Source organism: Ochlerotatus camptorhynchus, unplaced genomic scaffold (genome assembly GCF_037179485.1).
Source record: "Ochlerotatus camptorhynchus isolate MF236.1 unplaced genomic scaffold, CSIRO-AGI_Acam_v1.1 ptg000246l, whole genome shotgun sequence".
NCBI classification, from domain to species: domain Eukaryota; kingdom Metazoa; phylum Arthropoda; class Insecta; order Diptera; family Culicidae; genus Ochlerotatus; species Ochlerotatus camptorhynchus.
In genome coordinates, this window is record NW_027040736.1 from 1,151,394 (window position 1) to 1,173,814 (window position 22,421).

At 40.4% G+C, this 22,421-nt stretch overlaps 2 protein-coding genes across 2 annotated transcripts in view; both read left to right on the top strand.

The window, feature by feature from the left end:
* LOC135704712 (uncharacterized) overlaps positions 1 to 22,421 on the top strand; it is a 329,334-nt gene that overhangs the window by 299,621 nt on the left and 7,292 nt on the right. The gene's annotated exons all lie outside the window — the stretch shown is intronic.
* LOC135704705 (zinc finger protein 676-like) overlaps positions 21,738 to 22,421 on the top strand; it is a 36,844-nt gene continuing 36,160 nt past the window's right edge. Inside the window, exon 1 of the mRNA XM_065226187.1 lies at positions 21,738 to 22,308. Within this exon, the coding sequence (XP_065082259.1) occupies positions 22,274 to 22,308 (35 nt within the window). The 5' untranslated portion in view covers positions 21,738 to 22,273. The remainder of the gene's footprint in view (positions 22,309 to 22,421) is intronic.

Here is a 22,421-nt window from a genome sequence, read left to right on the forward strand (position 1 = left end):
GTTTTTAAATAAGCCCAAAACAAATAACATGTTTTTCTATTTTCATTCAAAAGTTTATCTAAAAAAGTACTGTTTTATGAACAAAAGTGAAAAACGTCCAAAAGTAACATGGGACAGATATGCGTAGAACGGCAGTGAACCAAGGAGAGGATGAGTTACCTATTCAAGACGGATGGGATCTTTTTCATTGAATAATCAAGTAATAATTTTTTTATAAGAATAAATGAATGCCAGTTTCATATTTTCATTATATCCTAGCCAATGGCATTTTGCAAATATCGACAATAGGAAATTTCTTACTGCAATTTCATTAATGTATAATGTACAATGTCCAGTTGGAATAATAAAAAATAATTGAATATAACCTGTAACCCTGAAACTGCTACATTGCGGCATTTATTTTTATCACTGATAATAATTATTTTACGGGGGGTAAAAATCATTGGAATATTTTGAGAGCCGTGGTTTTTTTTTAATTCAAGGGCCAAGTAGACAAAAAGTCTTCTAGTAAATATGTTAAACTAGAAGGCTTATGCTTAATCTGAAAACGGTATGGAACAATTAAATGTTTAGAATCGATTGGTGATGGGCTAGACTACATTCCGGAGGACGAACAGTTACGTAATTTGAGAATGATGTTCCGGTATATTATTGTTTGACAACTGGGGGAAGAGCACAACAAAACAGTACGAAAAAAAACATGGCTACTGAGTCAATGCAAACAGAATTTTGAGCAGCTCGCGTTACTCAGAGTAACTCAAAATTAACTCCGTTCTAACTCATGATCAAAAGCTGTCTTGTCAGGTTTTTACATTGCGTGGAGGATAATACACTGCAAGAGAAAATTAGTCGAATAAACGTGTAATTTTATGTGTTTTATTATGCTTTTTAAATGTGCATGATTGTTTATGTAAAATTCAATTAAAACATAGTTTAAAGCGAAGTAGCTTTAAAATGCTTTTGGTTTACATGTCATGAAAATTTCCTTATTTTTTGCTGTGCACGGTGTTTCGCGAAAACCCATTATTGGGTAAAAAATACCCATTTCAGCTAAAAGTGCGCCTCCTCATTTAATGGGTAAACCATGGTTTATTCACTAATGGGTAAATGGGAGGTCTGTCAATAAATTGGTGTTTTTACCCATTTTCTTAAATTGTGTTTACTGTAAAATGGGTAAAAATACCAACTGTTCGTTAAAGTTCGAGAAAATTATTAGTTAGATAGAGCGATAGTCTGAAAAGTGTAGCAGTGAGATGTATGAGATCTCAATCTTCGAAAAACACTCTGAACACCGGACGGAAATTCAATATCTCAGATATGGCCAAAATTTCTGGATTCTGTGTTCAACCAATGATAAACGAAGGATTTAAATGTTTAATACAATTCCGGAGAACGTGATATGTGCGATTTCGTGATAAAACCGAGAGTAAACGGAGTGTGAAAAAAAAACGAGCAGTCATAAAACCGAAATTCATTGGAGACGGATTCAGCCTTCATAACCTAATCCTTACCAAGCACTCCTATCCATTACATATCAATTACCAACATCGTATGTTCCTGACAAATCCGTCTTAATCGCTTGACATATTCATAAACTTCCCGGACACCCACCGCACAAACGACTGCCAGGCGAGAAACGTGTCACCACTTCGGATGAGTACTTGACTGCAGGGGTTTTGGCACTTTCAATTACAGTCATCATTCTCCTCATCCCGCACCGGTTTTCAAATAGCTTTTTAATTAATCTCCCTGGTGAATAAGCTGCTCACACACGGGCGACAATCTCCCATTGCTACAGCAGCACCCTTTCAGTCTGTTTGTGACGGCCGATAGAATCTTATCGCACCGCACCGATCAAATCGTGGTGTTTGTTGTTGGTTATACTGGTTTGAATTTTTTTTTAAGGAACAGCTAATTCCATTGTTTACATGCGAAGGAACACAAGATGAATGGTTCCAAAATTTTAGGCATATCCCCAAAATTTCAATTCAGGGACAGGGAGCAACGTTTAGGGTAATTTGCAACCTCACTGCTTCTTGACGAGGCAGAAACGATATTTTCATCTTCATCTGCATACTAGATCGAATAGAAAGTGCACATAGCCATTATGTGGGACTGTTTTTGAAGTTTATGATTGTGCCCTGTGGGGTGGAAAATTGGTTGCTATTCGGAGTGAAAATCATCCGTCACCACACAACAAGCCAACTGCCTTGTGTCACTATTGTGTTGTGTTCTTGTTTTTGAGGGTTTTTATGGTCTTCCTTATGGGGGGAGTGAATGCTGGCTGGCACTTACCGTCCATTGTTTGGTAGTTAATTGAAGACACACTTGAAATGTCGTTCTCTGCTGTTTGAAAATGCGAAAATTGGTTTGTGAATTATGGGCAAAACCATTAGAAGAGTGCAATTCATAGGCTTGAAATGGTTATCTAGTTCGTTCTGTGTATGCAGAGCAAAGACAATTTCGTTTTCATTTTTTTGATAACATCAAAGACTTCCCTCCGGGCGATCGGATCAAAATTGAGTAACTGTAACAGTAACTGAGAAGTAGCAAATTTATCCTGTTTTAGAACTTGTTCTCCACGTCTGGACTTCCGCTGTCAAAATCCTAATTTATTTCATCATACCATATTTTGACATATTTGACATTATATCGCAATCTTATATTTCGTCTAGTTGCCTTATCCTTAATCTTTTCAATTCGAATCACATGCATTTTTTCCAAGCGCAAATATAAATTTTCATTTCTCCGTTAATATTCAATATGAATTTCACTTTACCGACGGTAGTCGGGAAGAGCCATCCGTGCACGAAATATCACAAAGCATCCCTCGCACTCCCACCTCCGAGATTAGAGAAAGAGACGACCTCTGGTAAGCGAAAGAGCGAAACACACTTTAGGGGCGGCACCCGCGCCTCGGAATCTAGACATCCGTCGGCAATCGTAGAAGCAGCAACAACAGCAGCAGCAGAGCGATCCTGAACCGTGACGGAGAGGAAGCGCAAATCGTTGCTCGGCATCGCACGTTTTTCGCAAATCGGGATTAGTGTGTTTTCCTTTAGCATTTAGCCAATCGCTTTTCCGATAAGTTATCACACTGATTTAGGAGGGTTTTTTTGCTGCTGCTGATGCCGCCATGTTCGTTCTCTTTTGCACTCGGGGAAAATATTCGGGGCTCTCGCTCCGGAGCCTAATTCCTTTTCTCAACTCGCTGCTAAATACATAATCCTTCTAATTTGCTAAAATCCTTATTTATTTCAGCGATCCTCCTGGGAAGAGAGCACATAACGGTGTGCGTGTTTGCGGAGGAGTCGGTGTAGCAGTTAGGCAATCTCTAATCACGTTCACGAAGTTTAGATGGATTACACACTGTCGCAATGGTCGTTGCGAATTGGTCAAAATTTTCCTGACACCGGTTTGCTAACTAACTTGTATTGAGAATGTTCGTCGGTTAGCAGAACTTTTTAAATCATGAATGGAATCTTGGGAGTAGTTGCACACATTTTAATTAAAGTGAAGTTAATTTCGATTTGTAGCATCGTTAGATCGTAATACTCAAACTCTGAATTTCTATTTAAACATTCACCCAAACGAGGAATGTATTGTATGAAAAATGGTCCGAATCTAAAAGGAATCACGACATGAACATATTCTGTAATGAGCGTTTCCAGACTAAACAGCAACAACAACAACAAAAACTGAATTTCAGAGCTAGGATTTTCTCTTCTCGAGAATAGTTTGAAAAAAATCCAGTCCAGTCAAGTCAAGCTTAACCTAACGTGCCAGATTCCCAGCTGATAGGATTGCCTACAGCAATCTCTGAACCTTTGGATGGTAGCTGCTCTCCGTAACTCCAGCGTTTGAAGACCAGCCAGGCGATGGACCTCAGATTTTCGAGTGCGTGGAGGACAGTTGAGGATTGTTTTATAATTTTAGGTGATGGCAATCAACGGTACTCTTCCAGATTTGGACCCCATATTCTATCACGGGAAGGATTATTTGCTTATAGACAGCAACCTTGGTCTTCAGGAAAAGACTGGATCTCCTGTTGAGTGGATATAAGGATCTCATCAGGATGTTACATTTGGTTTTTATTTTGTCAATGTGATCCCTGAAAAGCATCTTGCTGTCGAGTGTAAGCCGAAATACACTACCTCTTTTGACCATTCCATCACTGTGCCGTTCAAGTTGATGTTATTATTCTCAGACCAACAAGTCTGGGTGATTTGGAATTAGGAAAGATGATGACCGCGTTGATACGGATCTTCCAGCTGTTGAAATATTCTGACAGGACATTTAGGCCTCTCTGAAGTTTGGAGGTCAGAGCTCTGATGACCCTACCCTTAAAGATGATCGATGTGTCATCTGTGAACAGAGACAGTGATTTTTTTCGCCGAGATGGGCACTAGACTGATGCAAAATTTGACTTTTTCGCTCCACAGTGCTTAAATGGTTTCAAATCGGGTCCTGATTAGCCTCCCAAAGTAACAACTCATTTGGTTAGAAACAGACTTCGCACAAGCCATTTGAAGTTTACATGTAAATTACTATGGAAAATCTCAACTTTTTGTTCATTACCTTCTAGTCTTTTTCCATATTGAGCTGCGAAACAGTTTGATAGCCATTCTTATAGAAAATTTTCTCAGCTACAACTTTGCTGAAGATTGTTTCTATGTAAAACGAGACAGGAAAAATTTATTAATTGTTTAAGAGATTGGTAAACTTATGACATGATCAAGCAGCTGCTCTGTAGGCAACACTGTATTTTGCAGTGTGACATAGTAGCCATGATTTGTGTGTCCTATTCAACGCCCCAGAAACACCACTGTTGCCTGCTGAGCAGTTGATTGAGCATGATCATAAGACATCAGCGCATTGAACCATTGATAACATTCGATCCTTGCATTTAATTGAAAAGTGGTCTTGAGCAAAGTTGTAGCTAGAAAAATTTCCTACAAGTACAGTTGAAAACTTTTGAAGCAGACCGATATGGTGAATTATTAGATAGACATGAATAAAAATCTTGGTTTTACCATAGTAATTCCCATACAAACTTCAAATGGTTTGTGCCATCTCAGTTTCTCACCAAATGGGTTCAAATTTTGAGAGGTTAGTCAGGATCCGATTTGGAATCGTTTAAGTATTGTGGAGCGAAAATTTCAAATTTTGCATCACGCTAATGGGCACCACCGAGCTCTTTTATTTTGCTGGATCTCAGTGAAAAACTTGCCGAGATGGTGGTGCCCATCTCGGCAAAAAAATCTAAGTGTGCACCATCAGGGAGAGCCGGTATATCGGAAGTGAACAGGTTGAATAAGATGGGGCCAATGATGCTTCCCTGTGGGACACCCGCACCTATGTGGAAAGCATCCGATGTGATGCCATTGAGGAAGTCTCTGAATGTCCTGTCCGAAAGGTAATTTTTGATTATATTCACGTATCGCTGCAATTTGTAGGGTGTAGGGTGGCATTGCGCATCTCGATTCGAGTATTTGTCTTTCGTTTCGAACACATTTGACATTACCGATTTCGAATCGAGCTCGAAACGAGTGAAACGCACAAGATAGTACAAGATCTTCTAGAATAATTCGGCATTGGGTAACATTATGTTCGAGCAATTTTGAGCGCGAATCTAAAACAAGTATCTCGACAAGTTGGAGTTGTTCGCCACGAGTGCGTGAGTAAACGTGAAATACGTAAAACGAATTTAATTGCTTTTATTTCATTTCTACCGTGGACGAACCAATATGTAAGTATAAACATAAAGTTTTTTTTTTAAGAAACTCAATAATTAATCACATTTTATTTTAGGACTACAGAATCGCCACGAAATGCATTGAGCATTAACTCCTCGCAAGTGGAATTTCTAACGGGATTCATGGAGGATAACCCAGATCTCGCTCGGGGTCTACTAAAAAACCCCGATGCCAAGAGAAATTCCCACAGATTATGGGACACTTAACGAGCGAGGTCCTCCTTTTCGGGAAGTTCCAGAGTGGAAAAAAGTAAGTTCAATTAAGAATAGTTGTTTGGAATTTTAATTTTTTATTTATCATTACTTTTAGGTGTGGGCGGACTATAAATATAAAGTTAAAAATAAATTACGCCATTAACATCAACAGCATGAAAAAAACCGGAAGAAGGGGTCAATAAGACCAAACATTTAAATTCGTATGAAGAAAGTGTGGTGAGATCTACCGGGTTGAATGCCGCCGTTTCTGGCATAGCTTCGGCAGAATCGCATGGTTGCCGGAAGCCCTCCCAGAGAAGCCACTCTCCGGATGATGGAACGTTCGAACCGCCCATGGAAACCATGGAAAGCGGAAGAAGGAAATGAAGTTTTCGTGGAAGAGTACCTTGAAGATTTAGACGGCGAACCCATGGAAGCAGAAGAACAAAGTGATGGGCACGGAACGAGAGTTGGGACTGGAGCAAGAGCGGGTATGCGAACTAACGGAAAGAAGGAAAAGTTTGCTTCGAATCAATCAAGTAATCAAACTGACGTGGAATCTAATTATTGATTATTTTATTTGTAACCAAATGTTATTATTAATAGAAATATAAGTCGTTATTATTTAATAAATCGTTTTACAAAATATACTTACTCACAATGAACCCACAATGAAGATCCTAAGAGATAGAACGAAAGATCACTGGAAATATTCTGGAGAATACTAAGAATTTAGAAAAATTCAAAGAAATATATAATGAAAGCATTCCAAAAAATATCGAGGAAAAAATATTAAAAGGATTTTAGGGAATCTCAGCAAAGATTTTAAATGATATAATTTACACGGCCGCTGATATTAACTGAGTGAGAGACTCTTTTTTAATCAGTTCTATGAGAAATTACTAAATAATAAAACTCAGGGAAAAAGGGTCACTGTTATCCCTTAGCTCACGTCTCTGCGGAATCAGCGTACTTTATTCGTCACTATCACTATCTTCAATAAACATTGCAGGTTTCTTTGTAAACACATACATTTGACACTTCTCTTCGGGTTGACCTAACACATATTTTACTCGAAATCTAGTACGTTAAAATGATAAAGTCGAAAAAAATACGTAATGCCAATCTTAACTCGATTTGAGTCTGAATTTTCTCGAATCGAGATGCGCAATGCCACCCCAGGCCATCATGCCAAACATTGTCGAACGTTTTTTCAACGTCCAACAATGCCATGGCCGATGTTTTAGATACAGAATTGTTCCGACTGAGAATGTTTGTTACTCTAGTCAGCTGGTGAACAGCCGAGCGACCTTTACGGTAACCAAACTGCTCCTCGAGCAATAAGTTGTTTTCAGGAGTCTTGGATAACCCCGAGAGAAGGCTGATGGGTCGGTAGCTTGAAGGAGAGAACGTATCTTTCGCAGGTTTCCAGATGGGCATCACTTTAGCTGACTTCCAGTACGAAGGGAAGTAGCCAAGTCTAAAGCACTGATTAATTAGATGATTTAGTATAGGTCAACAGTTCACAGCCGCAGTCTTGGATTCCACAGGAAAGTTGTTGGAAATTCCCTGGAGGTTGGCTGCATTTACCGCAACCTCAGTATCGAATGGACTAGGCATTAGACTGATGCAAAATTTGAAATTTTCGCTCCACGGTGTTCAAACGGTTTCAAATCGGGTCCTAATTAGCCTCCGAAAGTTTAAACTCATTTGATAAGAAACTGAGTTGGCACAAACCATTTGAAGTTCATATGGAAATTACTATGGGAAAATAAAACTTTTTGTTCATTGTCTTTTTGCCTTTTTACATATTGTACTGTTAACAAATTGTATTGCTATTCTTATAGGAATTTTTATCAGCTACAACATTGCAGAAAGTTGTTTTTCAACCAAACGTCAAATTAAATAGTTATTAATTTTTTAAGAGATTGATAATCTTATGGCAAGATTAAGCAACTGTATTGTGGGCAACACTGTATTCTGCAGTGTGACATAGTAGCCATGATTTTTGTCCTCTATTCTACGCGCCATAAACACCAATGTTGCCTGCTGAACAGTTGATTGAGCATAATCATAAGACATCAGTGACTTGAATCATTAATAGCTTTTGTTCCTTACATTTGATCGAAAACTGGTCTTCAACAAAGTTGTAGCTAAGAAAATTTTCAACAAGCGCAGCTATTATTTTCTAAAGTAGAATAAACTGGAGAATTTTGAGATAGATATGAACCGAAATTATGGTTTCTCCATAGTAATTCCCATATAAACTTCAAATGGTTTGTGCCACGTCAGTTTCTCACTAAATGAGTTCAAATTTTGAGAGGTTGATCAGGGCCCAATTTGGAACCGGTTAAGCACTGTGGAGCGAAAATTTCAAATTTTGCATCAGTCTACTAGGCATGTTCAGCCCAAGATTATGCGAGCTGACGAAGTGTTGACCTATAGCATCAGGCTTCTCTTCAGATGGGTGACTGAATTATTGGGTTGATTCAACGGCACAAGTGGTGGAATGGGTCTTGGTTTATTTTTAAAGATTTTGGTTAGCTTCCAGAAGAGGTTAGCACAATCTGTGAGAGAGATCATCTTGTTACTAAAGTCCTCATTTCTAAGGTCCACCATCCTGGCTTGGATAATTTTTGTTAGACGGTTGCTATGGATCTTCAAGGCAGGCAGTCCAGTATGTTGGAACGCATGGTGTTATGTCTGATAAAGTTTTTAGTGGGACTATCAAGGTTCAGAGTATTGCTCACCTGTCTGGAAACCGGCACGTATTATTCCCTGGATCGGGATATCGCCTCCTCTAAAAAACGCAGGTATCGGTTAACATGTGTCCGGATGTACTTCGTAGTCGACAGCAATGTCAACGCAGCGTTGGGATGCTTGTGACATGTTAGCAGATAAGCCAACTTTGGCCACCACCGGATAGTGGTTCGAGCTCTGCTCCTGGTAGGCCACAGGCTGTGAGATGTTGTGGCCCATGTTGCTGATGAAGATGTCGATGGCTGCATGAACTTCGGACCAACTCAGCCGGGTAGGAGTGTCCGAGGCCAAGATGGTGTAATGCCCCCTTTGCAGGTCCTCATTCAGGATGATGCCGTTTCGATTGCGCCGTTGCTCCAAGCTTGGTGTTTGGCATTTAGGCTGCCAGGGATGATGAAGTTCCCACACCTTCGTGTGAGTTTTATGATGTCTTGCTGGTGGACGACCCGTCTCTGTTGTTGGTTTGCTTGGGGCAGCAGGTCGCGATGATGGTGATTGGGCTAAGTGGTGTGCTCACCTCAACCCCGATGGCTTCGATTGTTTTCAGCTGGAAGTTTGGTAGCAGCCGGTAACTGATGTTCCGTCGTGCAGCGATGGCCACTTACCCCGCCCACCTCCCCCGGAGCAGGGGCGGTCCAGTCTGACGAGCCGGAAGTCGGGATGGAACACGTTCAGTTCGGGCTTCAAGTGCGTTTCGGAGATGATAGCAATGTTGTTCGAGTTGAGGAAATCGAGTAACTCTCTATGCTTGTTTGTCCGCGAGCAAGCGTTCTAATTTGCAATTTGTATAGCTTCACGGTTCTTACTTGGTGACGAGTGATAAGACAGCATAAAGCTGTTCAGATTGCAGGTGCGCAGGATGACGATCACCTCTGCAACCAGCGTTACTAGTTTCTCCGATGTAAACGGAGATTCGTCAACTGAATCGCCTGAGGCAACACTGACAGACGATAGTCCAGGTGCTGACGCAGAAACTTGATTTGACAGGGCCGCTGAGGGGTTACTCTTTGACTGTTGAGGGGTAGTGGTGGGAGATTTGGGACCAGGCGACGGGGCTGGATTGCCAGGTATTGTTCATCCGTGATGGCTGGTAGTGTATGTTTGTTTCAATGCCGTCTTTTTTTACAGGGGGGAATCTGCTCCCAGACACCTGAGAAGATAACTCAGGGTGTGGTAATGGGAGAAGTAGCGCTCCCAACCCACTAAACCTTACCCTGTGCTCTTGGCCCTTGCCCTCCCCGGAACCGTCCGAAAGCATTTCATCATGGGAGGGGCCGGTTGCGCTATGGCGCATCACTAGTGGCGCATCAGAGACGTGACACTCACTACTGCACAGTGAGCAGCTGTGCAGGGCCTTCCTGTTATCGTTCGCCGTTAATTGTTCGCCTGAGTTCTAGAGCTCAGAGCGCCTAATGTTCCTAATGGTTAATTCTCCTAACAGGGTTTTCCTAACTACTCCCCGCTTATTTGAAAGCCGTGCTCGGGCCTTCGGAATCGGCAAACATACTTTTGAATATAAAATCCAATAAATGATCCATAAAATATTGGAAAAAAGTTCCATAAAAACATCCAAATAATCCATAAAGCATCGGAGAAAATCCTTTAAAAAGCATTAATGATCCATAAAAAATATCAATATGATCCATATTTTATGTAAAATTTAGCAACACAATTGTAAAAATGAACCACTAAATTTCTAAAGAATGAGCATTGAAATTGTACGAATAACCCATAAACATATTGCAATTGATCCATAACACATTCAGCAGTGAACCTTAAACTAAAGAAAGTGTTCCATAGAAAATCAAGTTCGCGCACTTAAAAATATAGCCATGTTCGGATTAATGAAAGCAACTGCCTCAGAGCAGTCTCGTTTTGGACAGCTTGAAGCTGAAATAGGTTTTATTTAACTAATATAAAATCTAAACCAATCTTAATGCTTATAATCAAGCCTATTTCAGCTTCAAGCTGTCCAAAACGAGACTGCTATGAGGAAGCTGCTTTCATTTATCAGAACATTCTTGAAGAACAACATCGGATATAACCTAAAAATGTTAGAGGGATCAACACCACCGTTGAGTGAAGAACAGAACAGCGATCTAAACTGTACGCTTTGTGAAGGGCCTGAAGGCCATGACCACGTAGATGATATGGTCCAGTGTGATGTCTGCGATTTCTGGACCCATTATAGTTGTGCTGGTAAGACAACAGCTGTAAAGGAGGTTCCGTAGACGTGGTCGAAGTGCACAAATATGTTGAAGGTGCCGAAAGGAACCAAGAAGTCTGTCCCAAAGAAACTACCTAGCAGAAAGAATAGTGTGAGCAGTGATGCCGGATTCGAATCTGGAAAAGAAGTATAAAAAAGGTCAGTCTGGAGGAATCCCTAGACCACTTGCAGCAGGAGAAAAGCGCAAAGGAGAAAGCGCTGGTTTAAGAGAAATTCCAAGCGCTGGAGGAAGACACGAAAAGCGATAGGAGGCCGAACGAGAGATTTTTCAAACCGAGAGTTATCTTCCGTCATTCTTTCAACAAAGATTTTGCTAGATTTAGGATTTAGGGATTCAAATATTATTTTAGTTAGGCACGCCAACGATGTAGAATGAGCTACTTACTAGTTGCTTAGGGTAAATCATGTATATAGCGTTTAGGAACAAATTGTGGGTTACTTGTAAGTCAAATAAAAGTAAATGAGAAACGATCAGAACTTACCGATCAGATGTTATTATTTAATCTTATCATACATGTTGCTTTAAAAAAAGTCGAAAAGCTGTTCATAATCATAACACGGTCCATAATCATAACAAGATGTACACAATCGAAAATAATTTTGTTTATTTTATGTTAAATTTCAGGAACCAATTGGTAAAAATCTGTACAAAATCTGTATTAAGTTTCAAATATCTGTATAATGTCTGTAGTCTGTATTGGGTCTGTACGAGACTTCAAAAATCTGTATAAATACAGACATATCTGTTTATCTGGCACTACAGCTAAACTCACAGCTCCGTTGAATAAAACTGTCATTTCTGACAGCGACCGTTACCGTAGCTCTCTGAATCTCCCACAGGGTTGTCGCTGGGCTTGGCGGTACAGGGTTATCCCGATATTCCGAACAGCCATGATCCATAAATCAGACGTATATTATTAACGTTTCGGACACTATATTATTAATTTTGATACATAAACCATGAAAAATTGCTCAATTACTGCGTAACTACTTAGATTTACTGTCCTGCCGTGTTTTTTAGGTAGAGGTGCGGAGTGATGGTCAAGCGTGTATAATTAGCTTAAATGTTAATTTTATGGATCATACCTAGGGTAGGTGTTCCAATTATTGGTAGACGTTCCTATTATGGTGTGTTCCAATTATAGTCTATGGGATGTACGTATGTTTTTCATGTTTTGACCTTTTTTTTATTTGATTCGTAAACCTTGGAAAATTTCTACATAACATAGCTACTCAGGTTTACTGTTCTGCCCGTGTGTTTTTTTGTCAGAAGAGCGGAACGATGGGTGAGCGTCTAGAATAAGCTTCTTAAAGAAGTTCTTAAATGAAGCTTCCATTGGAAGCTTCTTAAGAATATTATTATAGAATCTTCCTTAGGAAGCTAATTCTAGACGCTTTCCCGGCGCTTCGCTCCTCTACCTAAAATACAGGGGCAGGACAATAAATCTAAGTAGATATGCAGTTGAGAAATTTTTCAAATTTTATGTATCAAAATTTAAAAAATAGTGCCCTAAACATGCATAATTGCAAACGTTTTTTAATATTTTATGGATCATTTTATTAATTCTAAAGGTGCATACTTAGGGCTGCCTTCGGAATCCTCTTCTACTGTGGAGTTAACCTCGGTCGCCTGGGGAGTGGAACAGAGCTGCGTTCCTTGTCCTCCTTTTCCGTGAATTTCCTTCTACATCGATGATTATTTCTAATCAGCCAAGCAATTATGAATCTTATGGTTATGATTTTTTTAATTGATTTATTTGATTAGGCTCAATCGAATTAACTTTACAGAGCCGAGGATTCTCAGCTTCCAGTGATTTCATTGTATGGCAGTTTCGCGGGTCAAAGCGCTTTCATGGTAGCAATGGACACAAAACGTGGTCATCATTCACACACTCATCACGAAATGGTTGCTTTCCAAAGCCGCATCGATGACGCATCAACCGAAAGAACTGCTGATGAAGAACTATGAGGAGGACCACACAATGGTTGCTGCCGAGTAAATAGACGATCGCGTGGCACACATCGAGAGTGGCCTGCTCCTGTCGACAGCCGAGTGAACACTGATATGGTTATGATAGCGGTGGTTGAAATTGAACCGAAAGATAGCAATTCGAATTGAGGAATCAAAGTGACGATTGACTCTCAGATGGTAAGTGGGTGAAAATGGTAATGATGTTTTGATATCTGTCAAATTGCATGACATTTTTTTAGTAGGGGAAATGGATGTAATGTCGGCCTAAATGCCCCTAATTTGGGCCCATACATAAATTCAGCAATCGACTAAATTTTCAATAGTGACCAAAAATATCCATTAATACCGTTCCAATGACGCGTTCATCTTGATAAAACTTATAAAAAGCTGATTTTTAGCGATAGGCTCAATCTTAGATCCATAGGCCAACATTAGAGCCATTTTCCCTACAGCATCATTTTCGTAATTGCGGATCTTAAAACTAGGGGTCTCATGACCAGGTTTGGCTTTGCTTTGATTCACCAATATTTGAATATTTTCCGCGGTGAGGTTCATCTAGCTAAGTTTCTCATGGTGCTCAAGATGAAAAAGGTCGGCAAATACTCCAGAGGAATACGGTTTATGATGTTTGTAGTGTTTACCTTTAATCCAGTGGTGGGAATAAATTATTTTACTGGAACTAATGTGTCTACGTTAGCGGCGCCGGTGGTGTAGTGGTAAGCGTGATTACCTCTCACCCCAGCAGACCTCGTCAATTCGTTTGATGTAATTTTGACCATACGTTTTTTTTCCATGGGACATTGAGCGGAATTCCCATTCATCAATTTCCTAATGCATTGATCAGCTAATTTTGTCTGGGAACTGGAGCAGACGTACACATTTTTCAACTTTGGTCACAGTGAGTGACCGAGTATGATTTGATGCCTTTTAGGAAGCTGTTTGACTGAATATGAACTTTTGAACCATTATTGATGACAGGCTCTATGTAGTATAACTCGAAGTTAATGGCTTTAATCTTTGGAATCTTCAGTACGTAGATGATTTCTTTGTCGTTATTTAGGATGCACTTGCAAAGTCTAAGATGTCGTCCAGGGAATTCAGACCAAGGTGATTGTCCGTGATGAAGCTTCTGGCCAACTGTAGTTCCTGTATGGTGATGAGATGCCTACTGGGGATATTTGTGCTAGCTAATGTTGCTGCCTCTTCGATTGTTTCTATATAAGTTATTAATTCATCTGTGAAAAAGTAAATTGATTGAGTTGAACCTATCGATAACAGCGGCACCGGTGGTGTAGTAGTAAGCGTGATTTCCTCTCACCCCAAAAGGCCTGCGTTCAATCCCAGTCGGTGCCGCTGGGATTTTCTGAGTCATAAAATCTCTGATCACGCCTTCCTTCGGAAGGGAAGTAAACCCATTGGTCCCCGGTCCATACATTGATGGGTCGATAATTAGGGTACAGGAGTGGGAGCTGCCTCCCTGGCGTCGGTAGCATTGGTGCTCAGAACGGAAAACAAGATTGACGGAAAACGTAAATCCTTCGAGCGATGGGTATTTTAAAAGGTTTGCGCTCGTAATCTCGCAATCTTTTATGAATGTCTTGATTTTACCAAGCTACAAGGAAATAAGGCGCACTTCCAAATTTCCTCGTATGTTAGTTTATAACACCTATGGTTCAAGTTTTGATGTTTTCGAATAAACTCCTGCTGATCCGCATCTGAATTTAGGTCGGGTAATATTAAATATTGATCGGGAACCTTTAAGTTTTGCTTACAGTTTGCAAGTACGTATAATCTCCACTGCACCGAATATACAGTTACTAGATGTAGGATCTAAATGTTTCTTGAGAATCTCGCTTAACTCTTCCTCTGAGTACTTTTCCTATGGAAATATGGCGTACTTGGCCAGCAAAGATCTTACACATGATCTGCGGACTTTTCCTTGCTTGAGAGGTTACTCTGATTATAAGTAGGGGTTTTGGATTTATTTATAACCTCCGGGCCATAGATGTTATCGTGAGGTTAGCATTCATTGGACAGCTCTTGCAGAATTACTTCTACAGATGGGATTCTAGAGAGCCCATCTGCCACCACGTTTTGTTTTCCCTTTTAATTTAATCTTTTCTTAGGGGATCATGGTTCGTATAAATCGAAAAAGGTCTTCCATAAAAATATGGTCTGAACTTTTGCGCTGCCAAATAGGTAAAATGGCTCTAATGTCAGCCTATGGATCTAAGATTGGGCCCATCGCTAACAATCAGCTATTTATCAATTTTATCTAGATGAACGCGTCAATATTACAATATTACCGATATTACATCAATTTCCCCTATATGGCCAGTAGTTCTTTCGCCGTGGCAGAATAATTTTCCTGGGTCTTAGAAAGAGTACGAAAAAAATTAGCTGTTGACCTCTCCTTTCCATCCTCCAATTGCGCCAATACCGTGCCAATAGCAATATTGGAGGCAACGGTTGTCAACAAGATTGGCTTATCGAAATCGGGGTACAGTGTTCATTCGGCTGTCGATAGAAGCAAGCCACTCTCGATGCGTGTCACGCGATCGTCTGCTTACTCGACAGCAACTATTGTGTGGTCCTCTTCATTGTTCTTCGTCAGCCGTTCTTTCTGTCGATGCGACGTCGATTTTGGAAAGGAACCATTTCGTGATGAGTGTTACGTCCATTGCTGCAATCGAAGCGCTCTGTCCCTCGTTGGCGATACAGCCATACAATGAAATCTCTGGAAGCGGATCCCGTTCTGATGGAGGAGGCTTATTGGACAGTGGAAGATAAAGTGTTTATTGTGTTGTACCTTTTGACTATAGCTTTACGATGTTTTGTATAGTGATCAAGAATCCTCGACTGTGTAAAGTTTATTGATTGAGCCTTATCGAATAAATTAATAAACAAGCAAAATTGAGGTAGGTTAATAATAAAACTCGAAAGAACTGATCATGTTCAAAACAAGAAAGCATTACTATTAATCAAAAATATATATTATTTAAAAATTTCTGAAATCATTGCAACTCAAAAGAACTCCCCAAACTGTTCAAAAGAAGGAAGCATTACATATGAATAGCTTGCCTGGTTGAAAATATCATACCTTCTTAATTTTTTTTCGAGACTGATTTCAAAATTTACTGAACTTTGAGAATAGTTCTAAACCATATAAAATGACTTGCTCTTCGGTGAAATGACCCATTCGGCGAAAGGTCCTTCGACAAAATGTCCCGCTCCCGTCCAATTGACCAATTCTTGACTAAAATTTTGGAGAATATCGGGTTTCGAGAAGTGCCCTCTAGGCGAAAATAACATTCTGATGTATTTTGTCGTGTTACAAAAGATGGTGCGAGTATTGAAAGCCTTAATTCAACTGAATACTTTTATCATTTTTCGTCGATCGGTTTTAATCCTGACAATCTTTTCTAGAACAATAATTTTATTTTTAGAGTACTAAAAATGAATATCACATAAAATTTAAAAATATACATGACTTTCTGCTTATCTTTTTTTAAAGTGCAAGTGAACGCAAAATTTTATCAGCTATTCACAATGAACATCAAATAGACTACTATTCCTCAAAATATCTCAGAGGTATATTTAGATATTTTGGAGCTATTTGGATTTGAATCAAACAATATATTTTAGCTAAACAATCATATTATTCCATTACGTACTTTAGGATGGGTTAAGTTTATACAACGGATCACAACCCGCTTACCCTCACTGTTTTTTTTTTCAATGTGTATTGAGCTCAGCAACAACTGTGCCAAATTTGAACGAATCTGGCTAAGATTTCGAATCTCGGCAATTTTTGTCGAGATTTGCACAGCCGAGTGCTCAGCAATCCGATGTACTGAGATCTCAGTTACCGATGAGCAGTCAAGCTTGATAGACGCAAAATCGAAGAGTTCGCTATTGTATACACAGTGAAATCAAAAGTAATTTGAGGGGTTTAAAGCTTGTTCCTAGGATCAAGCCCCCAACCGCAGCCATGGATTCGCTGAGGAAACGAAATTTCTTCATCGACAATCGTGGAATTCGCAAGTTGAGGGATGAAAACATTTACAATTTCATCGCAAAAAACCTGGAGCTCACACCACTGGACGTCGCCGCCATACAAATTAATCGGATCGAAGGGAAAGTGTTCGTGGAGATGAAGACGCAGGAAGCGGTTCAAGAAGTGGTTGAGGAATTCGACAATAAGTATGTGATGGACAACAATGGAACCACTCACCGTATTCGACTGTATGTTGAGGACGGAGGTACCGACGTGAAGCTGCATCATCTGCCACCAAACATGCCTGAAGAGTGGATCATCGAATACCTAGCAAATTACGGGGACATCATTTCCATCAAGCATGAGATGTGTCAATCAAAGTTCTTCTCACAAACACTAAGTGGGAAGTGGGATTGTTCGTATTAGGATGACGTCTCCTATTCCATCCTTTGTGAACATCGAAGGCTACAGCTCGCACGTCACATACACTAACCAGATACGAGACGGCTAATACCACGATGGAAAATGAACAGGTGGGCAGGAACTCACAGTCTCCCAGTGTTGGTGAGTTCTTTGCCGTTAATGTTCACGAAAAGTTCACTATTTTGCTATACAGAAATTCAAAACAAAAATTTTATCTGCGGATTTGAACAGTTTTTGACCTGTTTCATACTACCGGAAGGTGTATGCTGGTCACAAATGCCGTGCCAAACTGATTTCCTACTCAATTAATCAATCTTTGATGTGAAATTCGCTAATAAACACGAGGCGCATTTCGTATAGCAAACATGCCATAACAAAATGGGCATGGTTCATTTAAGTAAACAAACTAACACTTCTTCCGACTGTTACACCTATGTATTAGCCGTCTCGGGCTAATACATAGGTGCCACAGTCGGAAGAAGTGTTAGTTTGTTTACTTAAATGAACCATGCCCATTTTGTTATGGCATGTTTGCTATAAGAAATGCGCCTCGTGTTTATTAGCGAATTTCACATCAAAGATTGATTAATTGAGTAGGAAATCAGTTTGGCACGGCATTTGTGACCAGCATACACCTTCCGGTAGTATGAAACAGGTCAAAAACTGTCCAAATCCGCAGATAAAAATTTTTGTTTTGAATTTCTGTATAGCAAAATAGTGAACTTTTCGTGAAAATTAACGGCAAAGAACTCACCAACACTGGGAAACTGTGAGTTCCTGCCCACCTGTCATTTTCCATCTCGCATCGGTACAATATTTCTTTGCTCCATTACAAACTAAATCGTTTACTTGCCCTCGTGTTTGCTCTTCGAAGAGCGTCTACTTCGCGTGTTGTACGATTCCGGTGTCTCGTCATCCGATATCTCCATTGGTTTCTCTGGTTTTCTTTTGAGAGAGTTTGATCTGCTGTTGGTCGGTGTGATGCGTAAGCGGTCACTCACGGCGCTCATTCCCTCGTGTCCCTTCGATATGTCCGTTGACTTGGAGTTTTCCGTAGCTGCTGCAGTAGCAGCTCCAGTGTCCGCGGATGAAGTCTTCACTGTTTTTTCTCGGAGTGCTGCTTCAAATGGTGAGGCCGGTCGTTTGAATTGTTGTTGTGCGGTTTGCGATTGTGATGACGGTTGCCGTTGTGTTGAGGATTGCGGCGAGGGAGATGGTTTCGGCGACAGTGGAGATGGTGCTAGTGCTACGGGTGCCAGAGGTGCGGGTGCCAGTGGTGTGGTTGCTAGTGTAACGGGTGCTGGTTGCTCACCAGGTTCGACGGGACCCCCGGTTTGAGCAAGTACTCTGGAGTAAAGTGATGATTTGGTTTTTGCTAGTTTCTCAGAACAGCTGACTCCAAAATGAACCTCTTGGTTGCAGTGACGACATGTTTGTATCTGGTTCGAGATGGAAAATGACAGGTGGGCAGGAACTCACAGTTTCCCAGTGTTGGTGAGTTCTTTGCCGTTAATTTTCACGAAAAGTTCACTATTTTGCTATACAGAAATTCAAAACAAAAATTTTTATCTGCGGATTTGGACAGTTTTTGACCTGTTTCATACTACACTGAAACAAAATCCATTGGCAAAAATACTATATTGATGGTTTAGATTAAATACCCTCACCAATAGATTTTTGCAGAAAACAATTCCATTTAATTTTACTATTATTTCTATCAAAATTACTATGCATTGTAAGCAAGCATAGTAGTTTTGCCAGAATCATAGTAAATTTTTTAACATTCATAGTCGACTATACTGAATTCACAGTAGATTCAACAGCAATAAGCGTGGTTATATTGATAATAAGTGTTTTCTGCAAAATAGTATTCCTAACTATGGTCCTTGTTTCAGTGTACCGGAAGGTGTATGCTGGTCACAAATGCCGTGCCAAACTGATTTCCTACTCAATTAATCAATCTTTGATGTGAAATTCGCTAATAAACACGAGGCGCATTTCTTATAGCAAACATGCCATAACAAAATGGGCATGGTTCATTTAAGTAAACAAACTAACACTTCTTCCGACTGTGGCACCTATGTATTAGCCGTCTCGGTACCGATGTTTACTTATACCTTCGCAACTATCAACTTAAATGGTATAAGCAATACAAACAAAATTAATTCGTTACGATCGTTCGTACACACTCTAGATTTAGATATAATTGCAATGCAAGAAGTAGTCAGTGATAGAGATCTCAGCTAAAGTGACGTTTGGTTGCTGAGCCTCGGAAATGCTTTGCTAAATCTCAGCAAGCAACATCATGTTTGCTGAGATCTTAGTAAAATTGATAGCCGACAACTCGGCTGTGCGTATCTCGGCAAAAAAAAATGTAACTGCGGAAGAACTATAAAATTTGCATGGGAAGTAGACCACCAGTACCAAATAGTGTCCTAGCTAAGTTAAGAAACCTTGCTGAAGACGTCAAACGTCGCCTGCAATTTCAGAGCATTATACATTGCGAGCTTTATAGAGATTTTATAGCGTTCTACACACTTAGATTTTTTCGCCAAGATGGGCACCACCGAGCAGCTCGGCATTTTATTTTGCTGGATCTCAGTGAAAAACTTGCCGAGATTCAGCTAACAAACGGGAATTTTGCCGAGATCTCAACTAACAAACATATTTTTTGCTGAATTTCCAGCAAAATAAAATGCCGAGCTGCTCGGTGGTGCCCATCTCGGCAAAAAAATCTAAGTGTGTACAAATCTAAAATATGGTCTATAGAATCTTCATAAAGCATTTGGGAGCTACTTGGGATGGCATTCACGATTGTATCAGGGTCACAGCTCCTTCCAACTCAGCTTCCTGATGTCTGTCGTGGTTTGACGGTATTCATCGCACTTTTCTCCTTTTGTGGTGGTCCTGAGGCAGTAGTTTAGCAGTCTCTAGGGACTTTTTGCTGGCTTCCACTGCATCTTTCGAGGATCTAATGACTCCATCACAGTTTTATGTAGTGATATTGAAGGAACTCTTCCGGTAGATAGGGGAAATGACGGCTTCGGCATGCCAGACTATTTTCGGCAACCCAAATTGAAACACTATTTTCACTGGATTTTCTTACGAAAACACTTCGCTGAATGCATGCAAACAATTCTTTATGCTTTCAGCTTCAATTTGACTATATTTTTACCACTGAGAAAAAGCAATCCAGCAAGGTTTTCTTGAAATGAAACACACGCACTACAAATTGTGGCTGATTTCGAGTTGCCGATAATAGAACAGCAGATTTACATGCAGTTCAAATGGAACGGTTGCCGAAGAAAAACTGGTTGCCGACAATACTCGCTCTCACTAGAGAAGATTGGAGCTTTGTAAAAGCGTTTCAAAACAGTTTTTGACAATTCTTTCGACTGAAATTGTTAGAGCAGCTGGCAGCAAAAGATTGTAAACAAACCAATACTGCATATGTGTGCGTTCCTTAGAGAAAAAGGCTATAGAAACAATGTCGCTGCTTAGGTTGCCGAGAATACGTAAATTCCCCTATTTGTAGTATGGTTCTAAATTCACCATCCTAATAGGTTTTTGCCGTTTTTTTTCTATCATGATCGTCCTAAACTGCCCTAATAAACCATCAAGCCTCCCAGTGATCTGAATTTCATTGAACATCAGTTAAGAAATCGAAATGTTCCCACTGTTCACTAATCCCTCATGGGAAGCAAAAATCCGCGCTCACGACGCTCCAATCTCCGTCCAAAACCCCTTCCATTTCCTTCCGCACTATTACGAGGGCTGTAATAAAAAAAAATGGCGCCAGAAGATTGCACTCATCCGAACAGTAGCAAATCCTCAAATCAGATTCGTCTCCTTCCATTTGGCATCGTTCAAAAAGTCCCGCCACCTACAACTCATGTACAACGCAGCGCCGATGTCCTTCCCACGTTGTTGCTACTGTTGTCACATCACATCCGGGAGCACTAAGTTACTTCCCCTTAATTTTAAAATCTGATTTGAAAAATAAATAATCGCTTATGTGTGTCTCCATCAACGGATCTGACTGCCGACTGGCTGCCTTCGCCTTTCGCTTGCTGGCCAGAATGCGTGTGCGCACATCTTCTCTTTCTCGGTGCCATCTCGTCACACCGCCAGCGACCGTCGATGTGTACATAGATGAGGGACATCCTAAGGATATTCTGCTCTGTGCAACATGGGGATCACGTTCGCTATATTACTGTACTGCTTCTTTCCCTGTAGAAGCATCGAGCAAAAAAAAACACAACATCATCAACGCATTAAACCTTGTTTACGCACCCCACCTCGCCTTCAACCATCCAACCCGATTTTCTAGGATGCAATATCCTTTGAATCAGACCTACAAGGACGAGCATCATTGCCATGCAATTTCATTCCACGTTTTGCCGTCGCATCGAACGGTCGTCGGCTACCGAAGCAGCTTTGCGATTTCACCCGTAACAGGATCGTAAGTGCATCCCTGGCGTGTCCTTTCGACGAAAGCTTCTAGACAGTATCCATTTATGAAGTTTGAAAAATCTCAGAAGAAATCCTACACAATCAGTGAACCAAATCAAGTGAGACCCTCCAAGTGCAAGGAACCATTAAAAATCTCCTAATTGATTGCTTTGTCAACAAGGCAGAACGTCGAAGATTGCCATTTGTCCCTTCCGTTTCGAGAAAGAGGAAAAACCTATCATCGAATTAGCAACAATAACACTGAGTCGAATCATCAAACGGAATTCGGAATCCGGAAGGGCAGGGCAGAAGAAGTGGAAATACGAAACCGCATCCTCTTGAGTTCGGAACGGAAAGAGATACGGGAGACCTTGGGCGATTGTGAGAGGAAAGGGAAAAGTGTCATATCTTCCGAGGGGACGACGGTTTATAGGCTTTAGGGTAGTGCAGTGACAAAAGCGCAGTAGTGCCAGGTAGAGAAACGTAACGACGATGACGATGATGATGATGGACTGGGATATTGACATGTAAGTAGATTATTGTTTATTTTGATTTCCGCGTGGTGTTGTATCAATTAAGTGAAGTGTGTGATTTCTATTTGGATTAGGGAAACGGAAAGGTAAACAACTGAGATATGGGG